The sequence below is a fragment of the Corvus kubaryi genome, unplaced genomic scaffold, assembly GCF_017639235.1.
Source record: "Corvus kubaryi isolate FWS band 111438036 unplaced genomic scaffold, C.kubaryi_AGA036_p1.0 37357, whole genome shotgun sequence".
Classification (NCBI taxonomy): domain Eukaryota; kingdom Metazoa; phylum Chordata; class Aves; order Passeriformes; family Corvidae; genus Corvus; species Corvus kubaryi.
In genome coordinates, this window is record NW_024581117.1 from 278134 (window position 1) to 293811 (window position 15678).

The 15678-nt window shown below is 42.4% G+C and overlaps 1 protein-coding gene across 3 annotated transcripts in view; it reads left to right on the plus strand.

Moving 5' to 3' along the window:
• Positions 1-3878: 3878 nt before the first annotated feature.
• The window catches only part of LOC121667172, a 63187-nt gene continuing 51387 nt past the window's right edge, over positions 3879-15678 (plus strand). For 2 of the 3 annotated variants that reach the window (XM_042033546.1, XM_042033549.1), the window contains exons 1-3: positions 3879-4701; positions 5468-5518; positions 12112-12175. In XM_042033546.1, coding sequence (XP_041889480.1) covers positions 4077-4701; positions 5468-5518; positions 12112-12175 — 740 coding nt within the window. In that variant the 5' untranslated portion in view covers positions 3879-4076. The remainder of the gene's footprint in view (positions 4702-5467; positions 5519-12111; positions 12176-15678) is intronic. The other variant, XM_042033547.1, reaches the window with a different exon arrangement.

Genomic DNA, 15678 nt, shown 5'->3' on the forward strand with positions numbered 1-15678 from the left:
TGTAATCAGAAATAATTCCTGTGATTGGTGATGACTCCATTAAACAATTTTCATTAATTCAATCTTTTTGGAAATGTAATTGCATTTTCAAAAAACATAAAAACAATATATTGAGTTTTAGTTTCTTCATTATTCTTACTGTACTACATTATTGATGTTGCCTCATTGACCTTGTCCCCTGAGGCAAGCACGGCTGACACCTTTTTTATTATTTTTCTCATTAATAAACATGTGCCTCCTTCACTAGCCCATGTACTTCTTCCACCATGTAGAGTGGATAAAGTGTCTTTATCACTCATTCATTATTCATTGACTGTTGATTCTAAGTCTTTCCATGCCATCTTCCAATGAAAAGACCATTGGAGTGGTTAGTTTCTTAATTTTGTACCCATGCACATAACTTAGCTATTTGTGTAAGAATTACAGGCTCTGTATTTGGACACTGATAAGTGGAAACACAAAATATTTGTTGTTGCTATTTTGTCTAGGAGCGAAGTATGTTAGTAATTTGCTAGTGATACCTCATTTTAAAATACAAATGCTGACACAGCACCACAATGAAGGAAATCCCTACCACTTTTGCCATCCTTCCCTAAATTCTCCGTGTCCCTTATCCCTTTAGCAAACTTTCTAACACGCTTTGCAGTGAGATTTAATAGACACTGGACTATAGATTACTCCATGGCTAGACACTAACCTACAGTGTAGCTCCACTAAATCTGTTATTCCAGATTAGGAAATAAAAAGAAAATATTCTCTGTGACCTTTACAGCCACTAGATCCACCAAAGGCAGAGAAAAAGACCTTCCTCTGCCACGTCATCCAGACATGCACTTCCCCTACACTACATCATCTAAATGCAGAAGTCTGTGTAACATTTACTTAGCTCCCTCTTCTTCTGTTTTAGGCATACAAACATGGTAAATACAGGGACAGTTTCAAAGTCTCTGAGTGTATCCTCTACATAATTGCCACGTTTATCCATAATGATATAGGAAGTGTTCAGTCCAACAAAACCCAAAAAATCCCAAGGTTAGGAGATAACACCCCTTGACTATTATAATTTAGTTTCATTGCCTCTGTAACTGCAAAAGTGAAGCCAATGCATTTTCTCTGCCTGATGGGGAAAATAAAAAAGTAAAAGGTCAAGGCTTTATCCATCTGTGGTTCTGCCACTGACTTAGTGTATAATCTTGCACAAATCCCTTTGAGCTGTTGTGTATCAGGTTCCTAACTAGGATAGTTAATGGCATCTTCCTGCTCTGCAAAGAATTTTAGGTCTATGTCAATTCTAGTAGTTTGATAGCATTAAACAACATTAATTTAGTGGGCAATGCTTTTAAATGTCTTTTGTGTGCTTATTTTTCCATAATAATGTTTCCAAAACTATTTTTATTGTCATGACTGTAAAATGCATATAAAATCCTTATTTTTATTATGTTATTTTCCCACAACTGGCAGTGAAAAGGGATTTCTTCTTCAGCAATGTGTGGTTTTTTTCCTCTGATGCTGGCTTACGTCAATGACAAGTGATCTGAAAAGTCATGCCATCATAGCAATATAAAGGTATAGCTTGAAACTTCCACTTTATTCAGAATTGTTCACAGTCACATTCAGCCCAACTACTTATTCTTTTATCCTCTCGTCCATTCATTCTCTCATCCACTCTGCTACTGACCTATTCCCTGCATCATATATCGGTTTGCAAACCTCCGGGCACGTTCACTGCCCTTTTCACTGACTTACTAAAAACCTTCCACCTGTTCACTCACTCACTCTTGGACAGATCTGCTCTCAGTCCCAGACCTGGCTTCTGAGACAGTTTGGTCTCCTCTCATTCCCTACTCTGCTCCTGTATCTTCTATGCTGTAGCTTACTTGTTTCCGAGTTTAATTAGAGCACCATCAGTTGCTACAGCTTTCTTTAATCCTTTTTTCTTGCTTAATTGCTTTTTTTTTCCCCTGGCACAGATTTGATACGGTTTGCCTAGACTTAAAATACCCATATGTATATTCAACCTCAACATGCTGTCTGAACTAAGTGTATTATGACTGAGGCATTCTTTACATGTTATTACTTTGAAGAAAGCATTATGTGTCCTTTTTAAGATCAGACTTTATTATGCTTATAGTAGAGGTTTTTAAAAGCATGTTTCCTCCATGTCCTTGGAATACCCATTATGGAATTGATGTGGACAGGTATTAATAATTGTTCATTATATGATCTCATTGACACAGCACGCAGTATTTGGAAGACTATAATCTTTTTTAGGAAAACAAAATCAGTTATAATTACTGTGAGGACCAGTGTCTTTAGCCCTACATCACTAGCTCACATACAACCCAGATTAATATTACAGACCTCTGGAAAACCTGTCAAATTTGTGTTTGAGGCCATTTGTTTCCTAGTCCTGTGAAAGATATGACTTATCACTGGAACCTATAAGAATTTTCAGTGGTGCAATTTATGGTATTTATGTGTGTTCCCAACACTGTTATTATTAACAGCAAATCCCATTTGGCAATATATTTTACTTGAAAGAAGGTTCTAAATGTGACTGAGAATCTGGCATTTGACAAGGTACAAGTATCAATTCCTTGTTTTACCTCCGACCTTCAAGTCTGTAAGACTTTCCAGGTTTTGCTGAGAATGGAGATTGAAAACTACATTATACAAATTAACAATACAGTTCTTAAAAGGTCATTAAATGTCACCTGGATAGAGTCAGAAATAATGGAAATTTTGTCTTGGTGCTAGCCTTTGCTCCAGTTCCTTTTTGCCACTCTGGGTTTTTGGAAGTTTGTGCAGACTGCAGACTCCCCGGGGAAACCTAACAAAATCCCTGAGATTTTCCTACTCAGAGCTAAGAACTGCCCAAGCTTAGACTTTGTAAAATGAGAGACTAAAAAAGCATCTTTGTTTCTTCCCTTGGAATATAATTTCATAGTTGTACCCCTCAGGAGATGCTTCAAGTCTTGTCTATACTAGAGGGTTTAGCTGGCATATTAATACTAGCAGTCAGTCCCAGTGGAGACGCAGGCTAATCTTCTGATAGTATAAATTACTGCAATTGCCCAAATAAAATATGATAAGGATTTTTTGTCACGCTACTGTATTTGCAGCAAGGATTTTCTGGCATGGGTTCATCTGATCCTTTTTTATGCTCCTGTAAGACTCAGGTTCTCCTCCGTCCTGGCAGACTATGGCTTCTCAGCCCCTCCTGCTCCCTGCTGCTGTTGTCTCCCAGAGCTGGGTATGACTGCTTTCTTCTCCATGTTTCATATCCAATATTTTGATGGCATTATGACCCCATTTGATGCCAATGGTGTGATGGACACTGGTTACCCAATGTTAAAGTGGCCTAAGTTAAATCACCATTTTGAAAACATAATGCAGGAAAATTGATTTCCCAGTGTTTTCCACACAACAGACTGTTTGCTGGCTATGCTAGTATCCTCCTTCACACTCTATCATTTCATAGACCCTGAAATATCAAGGCTGCTTTGCACCTAAACTTTCTTCATCTGAGGTTATCATCATGTCTCCATGTCTTTAAGAGGCTTGATTTGCCCAGTGATTTCTTCTTGACAGTATTTCTTACCTACAGCTAATGTGAATTATTAGAGATTGACTATCATGTTATTGTAAAATTACAATGTTGTGTAACGCTGGAATTTAAAGGTCAGCCAGGAAAGCAAGTGCCAATATCTGACAAAGAAAATATTTTGTTCAGTCTTGCTTCAATGACTCTTGCTAACTGAGCTATGGCAATCTCACTACACTGGTATCACCTGTTCCACAGCAATAAAAAAAACCAAACCCCAATCCAAAACCAGACACCCATGTGTCGGTCCATGTCATTCATCTGAACAGTAACACCAGGCGTGCACGGACATGATGGTAATCAATAACCCATCAGTGACGCAGCAGAAGGATCTCGGGTGAGATCTGTGCATTTACTGACCTATTTTCTTTCCTCCTTTTATATACCGCCAAGCAGTCACCTAGGCGAATCTACGCTTTAAGGTGCAGTAATTCCAATAACGTTTGCTTTCGATACGAGTTATTCCATTCCCATGGTGTCGAGAAGCTGGATCCCAGGTGCGGCTTTCCCTGTGGTCTGCGGCGAGCGGACCCATCCTGCCCCAGACGAAAAGGCGGAGGAGGAGCAGCGGAATGCGACAAGTGGCACTAGGTGCGAGGAGCTGCGGCGGCTCTTGCACGGCCCAGCTGAACTGCGGGACACCGCACCTGCTTTCGGCAGAGACGCCTCGCCAAGCCACGCAGCCCCAGGTGGCGCGGGAGGAGCGGCTCCTCGGCGCCGTGACCGGGCTGATGTCACACGGCGCCCCTGCTGCTCCGGCCGCCTGGCGGGGACGCTGCCGTTAACGGGGCTGCGCCGGGCGCGAGGGAAGGGACGAGCAGCACCGAGGAGAGGGCGGCTCAGCCCCCGCAGCCGGACCCCCGCCAGGGAGGGCCGGGCCCGCCCCCAGCGCCGCTCGGCCGCCATACTGCGGGACAACCCAAACTTGTTACACACGGGCACCAACTCCTCCTCCTCCTCCTGTTGCCCCTCCCGCCGCCACCGCCCTGCCCCCGCCGGCGGGGGGAGGAGGGGGCTGCGCCGGCCCAGCCCCAGCCGCGGGGAAGGCGCCGAGGCGGGCGGGGGCTGTGCGAGGGGAGCGCCGCAGCCCCCCGCAGGTAGGAGCGCCCAGCGGGGCAGGCTGTGCGCCGGCCGGGGGAGGAGGAGAAGGCGGCGGGGGGCGGGCGGAGGGAGCAGGGGGCGGCGGCGAGGGAGCGGTCGGCACTGGGGCCAGCGACCGTCCGTGCCCGCCGCGCCTTCTCCCACCGAGGTGGGTGTGGGGCTGAGTGACCCGGAGTGGGAGCGCGCGGTGCCGCCGCACCTACGGAACGCAGTCGGTCCTGCCGCCTGACGGGGCCCGGGCCGCCGCTGGGTTCGGGCGGGGGGCGAGGGCTGAGGCAGCCCCCGCCTGCGACGCGGCTGGAGTGAGGCGGAGAGGAGGAGCCTCCAGCAGCAGCAAATGAGCGAGGGCTGTCAGGTTTATAAATCTGCTTTTCCTCCCACCGCCCCCGAGCCCCGCTGACTCCGGCGGGAGCGATCGCCTGCCCGGTGGCTGCGGCTCCGCCAGGTGCGTGTCCGGGGCGGCGGCCGGGTCCCCACCGCCCGTGCTCGCCGCACCTGCCGCGAAGACGGGGGGCTGGGAGCGCGCCCGAGGGTGGTGGGGACGAATGCGAGGCGTTCTCGCCCGGCTGGAAAGCGGTCGGTTTCCAAAGGCCAGCAGCCCAGGTTGCCAGGAGTGTGTCCGGGCGCTTCGGGGAGGCCGCTGTCTGCTGGGAGCCGCCGTCCCTCATTCAGCGAATAGCAGGACGCGGTACTGGGTACTTGCTGTCGGGTAACCGGCTGCATGTGTGCTGAAGAGCTGTTATGTGCTGTTTTATTTTTCAGCTGTCAAGGAGACTTTAAATCACGTCTCCACAGAGGTGCCGAGTTTGCAAGGTACGGGTGAAGAGAGAGTTTTCTGTCCCCATTTGCCCCTCTGCTAATTCTGAGGGGATGTCTTTACTGCTTCGCGGATGTGTGGGTTGTTGCATGGTATTTTCCGCGTATACAAAACTACGTAATGGGCGTTTAGGGGAGAAGGATTGAGTGGACGAATGCAGCTGTGGTAACTTCATTGTTGCAGCTCCGTTCTATTACGTGACTGCCTTTAGCAGGGAGTGGAACAGTAGCTTGATCCTGCCCTGGTGTGGGAGGGAACCTGATGGATCTATGGATCTGTAGGTTGAAGGGCTTTTCAAGTCTGCTTTTTGGTTTAATGCTGAAACATTTTCCTATCTCCATTCATGTCTTTATTATCATGTACCTCTTGCGGGGAGTTAGTTCGGCTGAAAAATGTGAAACATCGCCTTTAAGTCTGTGGCACCCAAGTGTTTCTAGTAGCTCTGGAAGTCACTGTAGTAATAAAGCCTCTTTTTTTAAAGAAAACTAAAATTCCTACAGTAATGAGCACAAGGCTGTTGAGTGCTTTATGCCCATCAGGCTCAGAAATAGCTACTGATCTCATACTCCCTTTTGGATACCTGTGTGGTGGTTTTGTTGGAGAACTGTTTAATGACTTCTTTTATTAGAAAGAGTGCGAGCTCAGGCAATTACGCAAGTGCGCCTAAAGGAAGCTGTGCTGGCTGCATGGATGGCAAATGTGGAGGCCGAGCCGGAGTGGGAGTATCATTTACAAACTGAGTTAGAAAGGGGCATTGTAAGAGAGAACCGAGTAGCCCGTGTAGGGTGAAACACTGTACGTACCGTGTTCCCTGCTGTGCTGGGAAGAACATTTGTACAGTGGGCTGCCTGGGGTGAGCAGGCTATGTGTGGATGGACACTCATCGTTCTTTCCGGTAGCAGAGATGAGGTATAGGTGACTTTATTTCCACTGAAAGCAAATGAGTGGCATGGGAATCTGTTACTATGTCTATATTCTTGGTGGGGGAGGCGGGGAGGGCAAGAAAGCTTTGTAAATGGGGCGCTGGATTGACAGGTGAAATCTGTCTTTACTGTGATTTCTTGGCTTGGAGAGGGAGTATTTCACTATCTTTCCCCCCTCCCCTGAAGCAATTACTTTATATACCTTTTTCAATGGTCAAGGACTGCTACAGAGTCTGCTGACAAAAGCTGCTTGCATTCGTACCTACCAAGATAGGTCTGTAGCTGTTTTTTAAATTTCTCTTTTTTTTTAAGAAACAAAAGCCATTGTAGCTGATGGGGACGGCGGTAGCTGCTTCCAGAACAAATGAAGCGTTTGATGTGAATGGTTCCATTTCACAACTGTAACACTGATTCATTGGTTTTTCTGGACGCTGTAAGTACAGCGCCCGCAGACCTAATACGCGATGTTGCCATCTCTTTGCTGGTATTACGATACCCCCCCCCCAGTCCCTGTATAAACAGCCATTACAATGAACACTTGATAACCTTTTTTGTTAAACTTGCATGGATATAGCAGTAGCCTGCCAAAATGTGTGGATTTACACCACTTGGAGGTCCTGCAGGAAGGAGAGATGTTCTGGATGCCCTGGTGCATCCCTTATTGGCCTGCCTCCTGAGCATGTGAGCGTCAGAGTTACGTGCTTCATGCACCTTCTTGCTGGGGAGGAGCTGGAGAACTCAGAAGGATCTGTCATCTGCTGAAGGCCACTTGGCTGGAGTTGGAAACTGCACTGTGCTTGCTTTGCAGCACACTCTTGCCCTCTCTCCCAGCTGTCTTAGGGGGTGTGTGCCAAATGAATATTTTTGTGTTAAAATACGTTTTCTTAGATGTTTTCTTGCAGTGAAGCAAGTGGAAGGTCTCTTTCAGTCATGTCAAAATTAATTCTTGCTTTGGGCTGCTAGCATTAGATATAATACTAGGTGCATATGCCGCCTAGTTAGCAAAACGTGTTGGATAAGTTGATAGGCAGTTGTGCCGTAATCTGATTTTTAAGGATGACTTCTCAAAGTGCGACTCCAAATCAGTAGAAATAAAATCTTGAAGCGTTTCTATCATAGTTATGTTGTCTCGGAACTCTGCCAGTTGTTTCGATTTAGTTTTGGTCTTCTCCAGGAAAAATGGAATCTCAAGGCAGTTGTTGCAATAGGGATTTTGTAGGTAACAAGAGTATAAAGTATTTCCCCTGAATGTTCAGAGGTGAAGTTACTTATCCTGGTTTTTGCTGTGCAAAGGTAATAAAATAATTTCCAAAGCTGACTAACGTTTCTTGTAAGCCTTCAATGCTTCCAGGTATTGGATCTTACTGGATTCATATTCTGTGATTTAAATGAGTTGAAAAGTAATTTCTGAAGGTATATGACCATGAAAGCATTATTCATGAACGGGTGGTGATCTACTATGTTTCTTATTAAACTGAGAATTAAGTACTTGTAGACATGACTGAGACAATTTTTCATGGTGTTTTAGATTCTGGGAAGCATGTGAGAATAAGGTTGGAGATTTAAAGATGACAACAAAAGCAAAGCGGATTATAAACTTTCACTGTGGTAATATTAAACAGTTTGTTGGGGGGGTATTCTCTGTTGTGCCCTATACTTAGTTGCTTTATGACATGTCAATTAACTGAAGAAAGGTATGCTCAGTTGGGAGGCTGCATAAAAAACAAGGAGCTGGGAAGTGCTTTTGGCTTTTTATTTGGTTGTGCTTTCTCTGAAATTTTATGCCTCCTTCTTTGTAACTAGTTATTTTTCTGATGACAAAGCAGTCTTTTATAAGGCCTTCTTCATCTGTCTGTGCATAGTAGTCCCGTGCTTGAGTGTCTAGGTAGATAGGTAAAAGAAGGGTATTGAATAGAATGAGGAAAGTCCCACTTACGTTACTTGAGTTTGGGAAGTTGAAGTGGCTGAAGAGCTGCTTTCCAGTGAAGCTTATTCAACTGGTTGTGTACCAGAAGGAGCTTGGGAATGCCAAAAGCACTGCTGTAGCTTCCACTTGCAGTTAACTTGCCCGTGTGTTGATATAGATGTGCAGGCTAGATGTGGAAGATATTTTAATTGTTTCCCTTTTGATAAGAGGGTTTTGTCATTGTTTCTTGGATGAATTAATGAAAGGAACCAAAAATTACTTTTCCTGTTCCCAAAGGTCTTCAGCTGCAAAGAAAAAAGTAGTACCTCATATTTCAGACTAATGTGTGCCATCATCCTGGATTGGGAAGTTACAGATCTTGCTGTCCAGAATTGGATTAATGAGGTCTTACATTTAATTGTATTCTAGCCAAAAAGCTTTTATGGTGTTCTATCTCCCTGTAAAGTCCAGGAATGCAAAGGCCTGTTCAGCCTTCTGAAGGTGTTGCTGTAGCCTGCCTTCACCATGAGGGAGGATATTGCCTGTAGTACGGAGTGTGTTGAGCGCCACTTCCAGCCAAGGGCGTCCAAGAGCTGTTCCCTGTAACACCAAGCTGTGGTGCAGTGAGCTTCTGGGTATGTGAGCATTTCTGAAAATGAAATGAAAAAATATGCCAAAACTTATTTTTAGTATGTGTAGTGCTTTTTTTTTTTTTATGATGGGATGGAGGAGGAAAAAAAGACTTCTATTGAATGAAGAGGCATGCATGTTGTTCTCAGTACTGTAACTCTGAGACTTTTGACCAGTAAGTCTTTTAAAGCACCCAACAGCAGCCTTTATTTCAACAGTATGTTGTTCTGTACTGAGTGGTCCAGTTCTTGTGGCCTGAGGGGAAAACAAAACAGATGAGAAAATAATAAAAACCTGTAAACAGACAAAAAAATAATAAAAATCTGTACATGTAAGCAGATAAGGAACTTAGGAACCTTAGTAAAGACTAGATATAGTTAATTGAAGACCACGTATCAAGTTTAGAACCAAGTTTATTGGCACATGAAATAGTGGACACACTTTTTTGTCTTTCTCTGCTCTTCCACCTATTCCTTTTTGTCTGTTCATGTACAGCAGTAAACTCATAATCCACTAGGCATTTTCTGCATTGATCCTCTTAAAAAATTGGTATTAGCCTATATATGAGGCAGGCTAAAGAGGATTGAACACTGCTGCAAAATTAGTACCTGTTGGCCTCATTGCAAGGACAGGCAGGCTCCCTGTCTCTTGCATGGAGCTTGGTTGTGTTTTCCTCTGCAGGATTGTGCATGCTGAGCAGATGTGTAGGTGATGGAGCACTGCTGTGGAAGTGACTGGGAAATATATGGAATTAGCGGACTGGGAAATTGTGGCATCATTAGTGCATCTGATTGCTTGACTGAGCTGGGAGACAGAAAAGGATATGCAAAGCAGAGGAAGGTTTATGGAGATGGACAGTTCTACTGGGAAAACAGGGAGGAGAGGAAAATCTTCTACAAACTTACTTAGCTCTTTTCTGGCATGCAACAGAGAGACCAAAGGTTGTCTGGAAGCTAAAGAAGGTCTGACAGAACTGCAGCAAGGCGAGACAGTGGGGAGGCTGGTGTTCCCTGTGCCTTAGTAAAACCTCCAGGTCCACACAGATTTGCATGCATTGCAAATGGAAGAGCAGAGGAGTAGGGAGAAAAATGCATGAAACATGATTATAGTTCTTGCTTTGTTCAAGAGTAGTTTTCACAGGCAGGCTTTAACAGTATTTCTGAGTTTTCTTCCTTCTCCCAATATAAAGCAGGCATTCTTCTTGCCCCAAGTAATTGATTTTGTAAGTATATGCTCAGTTGTGCTTGATTTTTTTCTTTTTTAATAAACAAATGATACTGTATGAACTTTGTCATTGAATATACAAAGAGGTGCATAGAAATGTGGAGGCTTTTTGTTTTTTATAGAATGTCTTCGTTCTCATTTCCACTGAAAGAGCTAATGAGTTATGGTTGTGTGTTACTGGAGAAACAATGCAGGATGTAAGGAAGAGACCTAGAGATGTGGAAGCTCTTGGATTTGTATTTGAACTCTCTGTGTAAATTTTGTGTTCTGGGGAGAATGGAGCAGTATAGACCTTTTAAAAAACAAAGTGCACATTGAATTGAACTCTGAAATCAGGTCATTGAAGCTGTGCTTGACCTTGTTTATATTTGTTGTAATTAAACTCATAATTCTGGAATGCTTCAAAAGGAGCTGTTGTTTGTTTAGCTGAGCATGATATAGACTGGTCAAAGTTTGTGTGGGGACACAGTTAATTCAGTAATTTATCTCCATAAAATGCTTTACTTTACCTTTTTGGTTTGCAGATCATTTCTTGTGACAGTAGGAAAGACTAAACTGGCAATAAATACCCTGTGGTATATGGGACTGTCATACGCACATGGATAACACTGGTTTGTTTGCTAGAGTTAAAGTAACTTGTAAGAATGCACGTCAGTACACTATTTTACAGATACTCGGCTTTCACCTCATCTAGTAATGCTTGAATTTATTCAAAAGACACTTACTAGGTCATATTTAAGAAATGAAATCCCAGTTTTTAATGCAAGCATTTGGCTGTTCAGTAAAATCAGATGGGATTCCTTTTGCTTGTCTGAGAGTGTAAGGAAGACAGTCTGTGGAAAGAGGATCACTGGACCAACTGATACAATGGCAGGTTTTAGGAAATCAATATTCTCTCAACCTAATCTTATAAAATATTTATTGCCCCTCTTTCTGAGCCCCATCTTGGATGTTTTCAAGTAGACTCTGTAATTCATGCCAGACATTGCAGTGTGGGCCACGAGATAGTGCTGTGTCTAAATCTGCACTTAATTTGAGTACGGTAAGAATTGTCTGCAAAGCATTTAAGAAGAGAAGAGTGGTCTGCATGCAGAAGTTAATAATCAGGGCCCTGGTCTTGCTGGCAAGTTTGTGTGCATGGAACGTAGCTGAGGCTGGGCCTATGCCTGCAGAGGTTTCCGTCAGGTACAGGGTCCTGCGCAAGTATACTCTCCTGACCTCTCAAAGAAACAACAACAAAAATCCAAACCAAACAAAAAACTCCCCAAAACAACAACAACAAAACAATCCAAACCAACCAAAACCACACACACACAATCCCCCAAAACCAAAAACCCTCAGTTAGTAAGCTTTAGTTGTCTGCAGACCTTAGGAGTCTGCTGGACCAGTGCTGTGCTCAAAGCTGTTTTTTTACTCCCATATATCTGTTGTTCCTTTTCACAAAAAGTGCCTAAAATGGCCAGAGGCAAGAAATTAGGCATTCCTGTTTCCACTCAGCAATTGCATATAATTACTAAGGATTTGCTAGAGGTGCATATATATGCGCACACAGATCCCCATCTGTATATGGCTGTAGATGTACCCCACCTGAAGGGTCAATTTGTCAGAAAATTATTCATCCATCAGAACTGTAGGTGTAAAGAAAATAAGTACCTTTGATGGAATTAATACCCCCACCAAGAAAGCCAAACAATAAAAAACCCCTGCAAAGCCATTAAAAAGTGTCTGTATTTTGCTAAGTAGTGGGAATTAAATTCTTCTTTCCTGTTAAAGTCTAGTGTTATTTAGGTGAGAGAATGACTGCCTTTTTCTTCATTAAATTATTTGGATTGTGAAAAATCTGTGGTTACATGTTTAGATGCTTGGCCCTGTAGAAATAAATTTACTGTGCTGTTGAATCTGACAGGTTTTTACTCAGCATCAGTGAAATTGATAAACTGCCTTGAAAGGTCGTTCTGGTTATCTTCTAGGTAAGTGAGACATAGAATGTAATTTTTGTTTCACTTCTTTTGTGCTGGAATTAGTTGTAAAGGATTGTATGGTGAATATGTGAGACCTTTCTACAGGCTTAAGAGCTTTTCTCTACAATTTTCTCTCTCTAAAGAATTAAAAAAAACCCAAACCTGAACCCATACGTATACATTTGCAGTATATTAGTTGTTTAAAATATTTGACTGGCTGTTTTTAATGAGGGTGGATACTACTGAAATAGTTTCTTTCTTCAAATATGTAGATAAATTTGTTCTAAATGTATTTTGAATCTTATCTTTTATGTGCCTAAGGATTTATTACTGCAGTGTCAGAGGGTATGTGACACAAATCTCTATTTCATACAAATACATAACTGCATAAACTAAATGTGTATATTGGCTCATGTGTAAATTCAGATGTTGTTAAGAAGACATTCTCAGATGGTTGAATTTGCCTATTTTGAGTTGATTTAAAATAATAATTAAAAAAGGCATCTGTTTGCATTTGTATTGAAATGGGCCTCCTATGTGCATAAATCGATTGTGCATCGAATGGTACATGCTGATATCCAGGAATTCCACTGAGGTTTTTAAGAACTTCTTTTTCCCTCTTCAGCGCTGACAACCACCAGAGGTAAAAGTAACCATGATTCAGAGGCTGTCTTCTGTTTTCTAATTTAATTGTTGGCTTTTAGGAGAGTTCAGCTCCTGTTGCTGCATGTCTGCTTCTGTTTTTCTTCACAGTTCTGCTTTCCATCTTCTGGAGTAGAATGCAGATTTATTATATGTCAATTGCTTTGGAAAAAGAAATTTCTCAATGTATTATGAAATGATGCTCTTGATCAGGTGAAACATCTGATGGCCTGTGCAACCTCTGTTTTCTGCTTAGTGTTTGCTGAGAAGGCAATATACATTGAAGTTGAATTTGCTGTAGTGTGAAGGATGGTGCTAAAACAGGTTTAGGAGCATGTCCTAGGGGAATGGGCGAGTGCAGCAGAAAATCAGTTGAGCAGGAATAGTTACTGTTTGGTCTGTGGAAGGTGAATGAATTCAGCTGTGCTAATTTCTATGCAATAAATGGGCTTTGAGAGTCAACGGTGCTAATGTGACCCTGTCATTACAAGGCGCCCGGCAGTGAAGGGAGCTTTGAGGTTCCCACAGAGAGATTCTGGCCTGAATATTTCCATGGCAACAGCCATCTCTTACACATTTATAACCTTTGATTAAAGATACAAAAAGGAGGAGAAAACCTTTTAGAAGTTACAAATGTATAGCTTTAACTAGATCTTTCATTTTAACAATATCCCTTATTTACATTCCTTGGAGTGTGGAGATTTTATAAGGAACACAGCTGTCCTTTTCCCATTTGGTAGACTTCGAGATGACATTTGGGGGTAAATGTGATGTTCTGGAGATGGCTATCTGACTTTGATCATAGCTGCACTAATATCACTCTACCAATTTAGTTGCTATTTACTTACATTAGTGTATTTTGTACCAAAATTATACTTGAAGTTTATTATTTTAGGATATTTGTTACTCTGATAAAAGTGTTTGAGGAAAAAAACTAATTCTCTGTTGAATAAGACTTACTTTCAAAGAGGAGGAACATGAGATGGCCTAAATCATAGTTTCTTAAGCAGTATAGTGGCCGATGCAAAAAAAACCTTACTCTGCTGGGGAGAGCAAGCTGTTCCTGCAGAAACTTAGGCTTGCTCTTGACTTGCAAGCTATGTAGGAGGGCATATTTATGGTTGGTGCATCTTCACATCTCTCCCTCCTTTACCCACCTTTGTGTTCTTGAAAATATTTTACTACATGCAGTGGTGGCCAGGTATCAGGATTGTGAAAGGAGTGCTGTCTGTCCAGGTTAGCTATTCTCATTTGTGATTCTCAGATGCATCATGTTGCACTTCCTGGGAATTAGTATTATTGAAATGCAACAGAATTTTGCCACCTATCACTTTTCTTGAATCATCCTTGTGAAGAAATAGTGAATTACTTTTGGATTTCACATTTATGCTAGAAGAAATTGAGCTGTAGTACCAGAACTAATGCAGTGGGACCTCTGCAGAGGAATGAAATAAAACTGTGTTTCTTCTGTGCCTTTGCTTTGGACTAGTCAGTACTGACTCTAGGTAAGGGCAGAAGGGGCTGGTGATTGCTGTCTTGGTGAGGGAAAATGACAGATACTTTGTTGGGACTGCATGCAGAATGTCTCCAGCATTTCGCTGTCATTTCTTTCAGAAGGAAGAGATGTATAGATGCTACTAAGCTACGTGGTTGGTGATTGATAATTTAAATGGACAGGGTTGCCTATGGTTGCCATAACAGGGAGTTTTAGTGCTACAGATATATTGTTCCATTTGAATTGCTAAGGCCAAGCACACTGTGTCATTACCAAAAGCTTCATGTGCCACTTCTGCCTTGACCATGAAGCAAAGCACCCTTGATGCTGCCCTTGTACAGATCCCTAACGTTCCTTGGGAGAGTTTTTGGTACTGAAAGACCCAGCTGGTTACTGTGGAAAGTTCATAGTGACTATGCAAAGAGGACTGGAAAGTTCATGATGCTGGGATATTTATGAGGATATTCTCTGTTATAAAAGAGAAAAGAAAAAGAAAACTTAGAGGAAAATAAGAGGATATTGCAAACTACTTTTTTTATTTAAGCTAGCAAACGATCTTGATACTGTTATTAATCTGTGTAATTTTGCATTGAGAATGGTTTACAGTGGCTGTTGTGATATGAATAAGTATTTCTGGCCACTCTGAAATAAGAGATAACTGTTGTCTGCTTGGGATCTAAGTAAAAGCATCAGAAAACAGAGGTCATCGTGGTGTCAGGACCACATGTCAAATTGACATGGTGGCATAGTTACAGCATTTCCATCAATTTTCATAAACCAAAAAGGTGAGGTTTAGCACTAGTCAGTGTGGTTTGTTTTTTGTTTTTAATAGAGGATGAGGTGGTGTTTTGGCAATTTTTGGCTTTAACCAGAGTTAAACATACATTTTAAGGCCAAATTAGCTTTTGGGTCAAGTTGCCTTACCACCTGAACGCAAGACATTATGCAAGTGAATACAGTTACACCCATGAAAGAGCATGGGCATTTGTCTTCTAAGAGAAGAGTGCTCTCAGTAAAACACTGAAGTCACAACCCCTCTCTCTGAGGTTTTGTTACAGCAGTTACCACCAGAGAAGGAAAGTTGTGCTGTTTTTGTCAGCTTTTGCAATGTGGCAGTAGAATCGTAGCAGTTGTACAGGGGTGGATTGGGGTAATGTTTGAGAATAGAAAACGTAATTTGCTAGCTAGCTTCTCTATCAGTTACAGCTAAGATTCTAACCATTATTTTAGGTTCCTGAAGACTTGTTTGCAAGCCTTGTCAAGGTTTATGTCCTGTTTCACTAAGAGAGTAAAACCAGGCAAGATCCAGATAAATAACATTAATTGAAACTGCCTAAAAGGGGGGTAGAGGTGGGAGTCAAGTGGTCTAAAATTA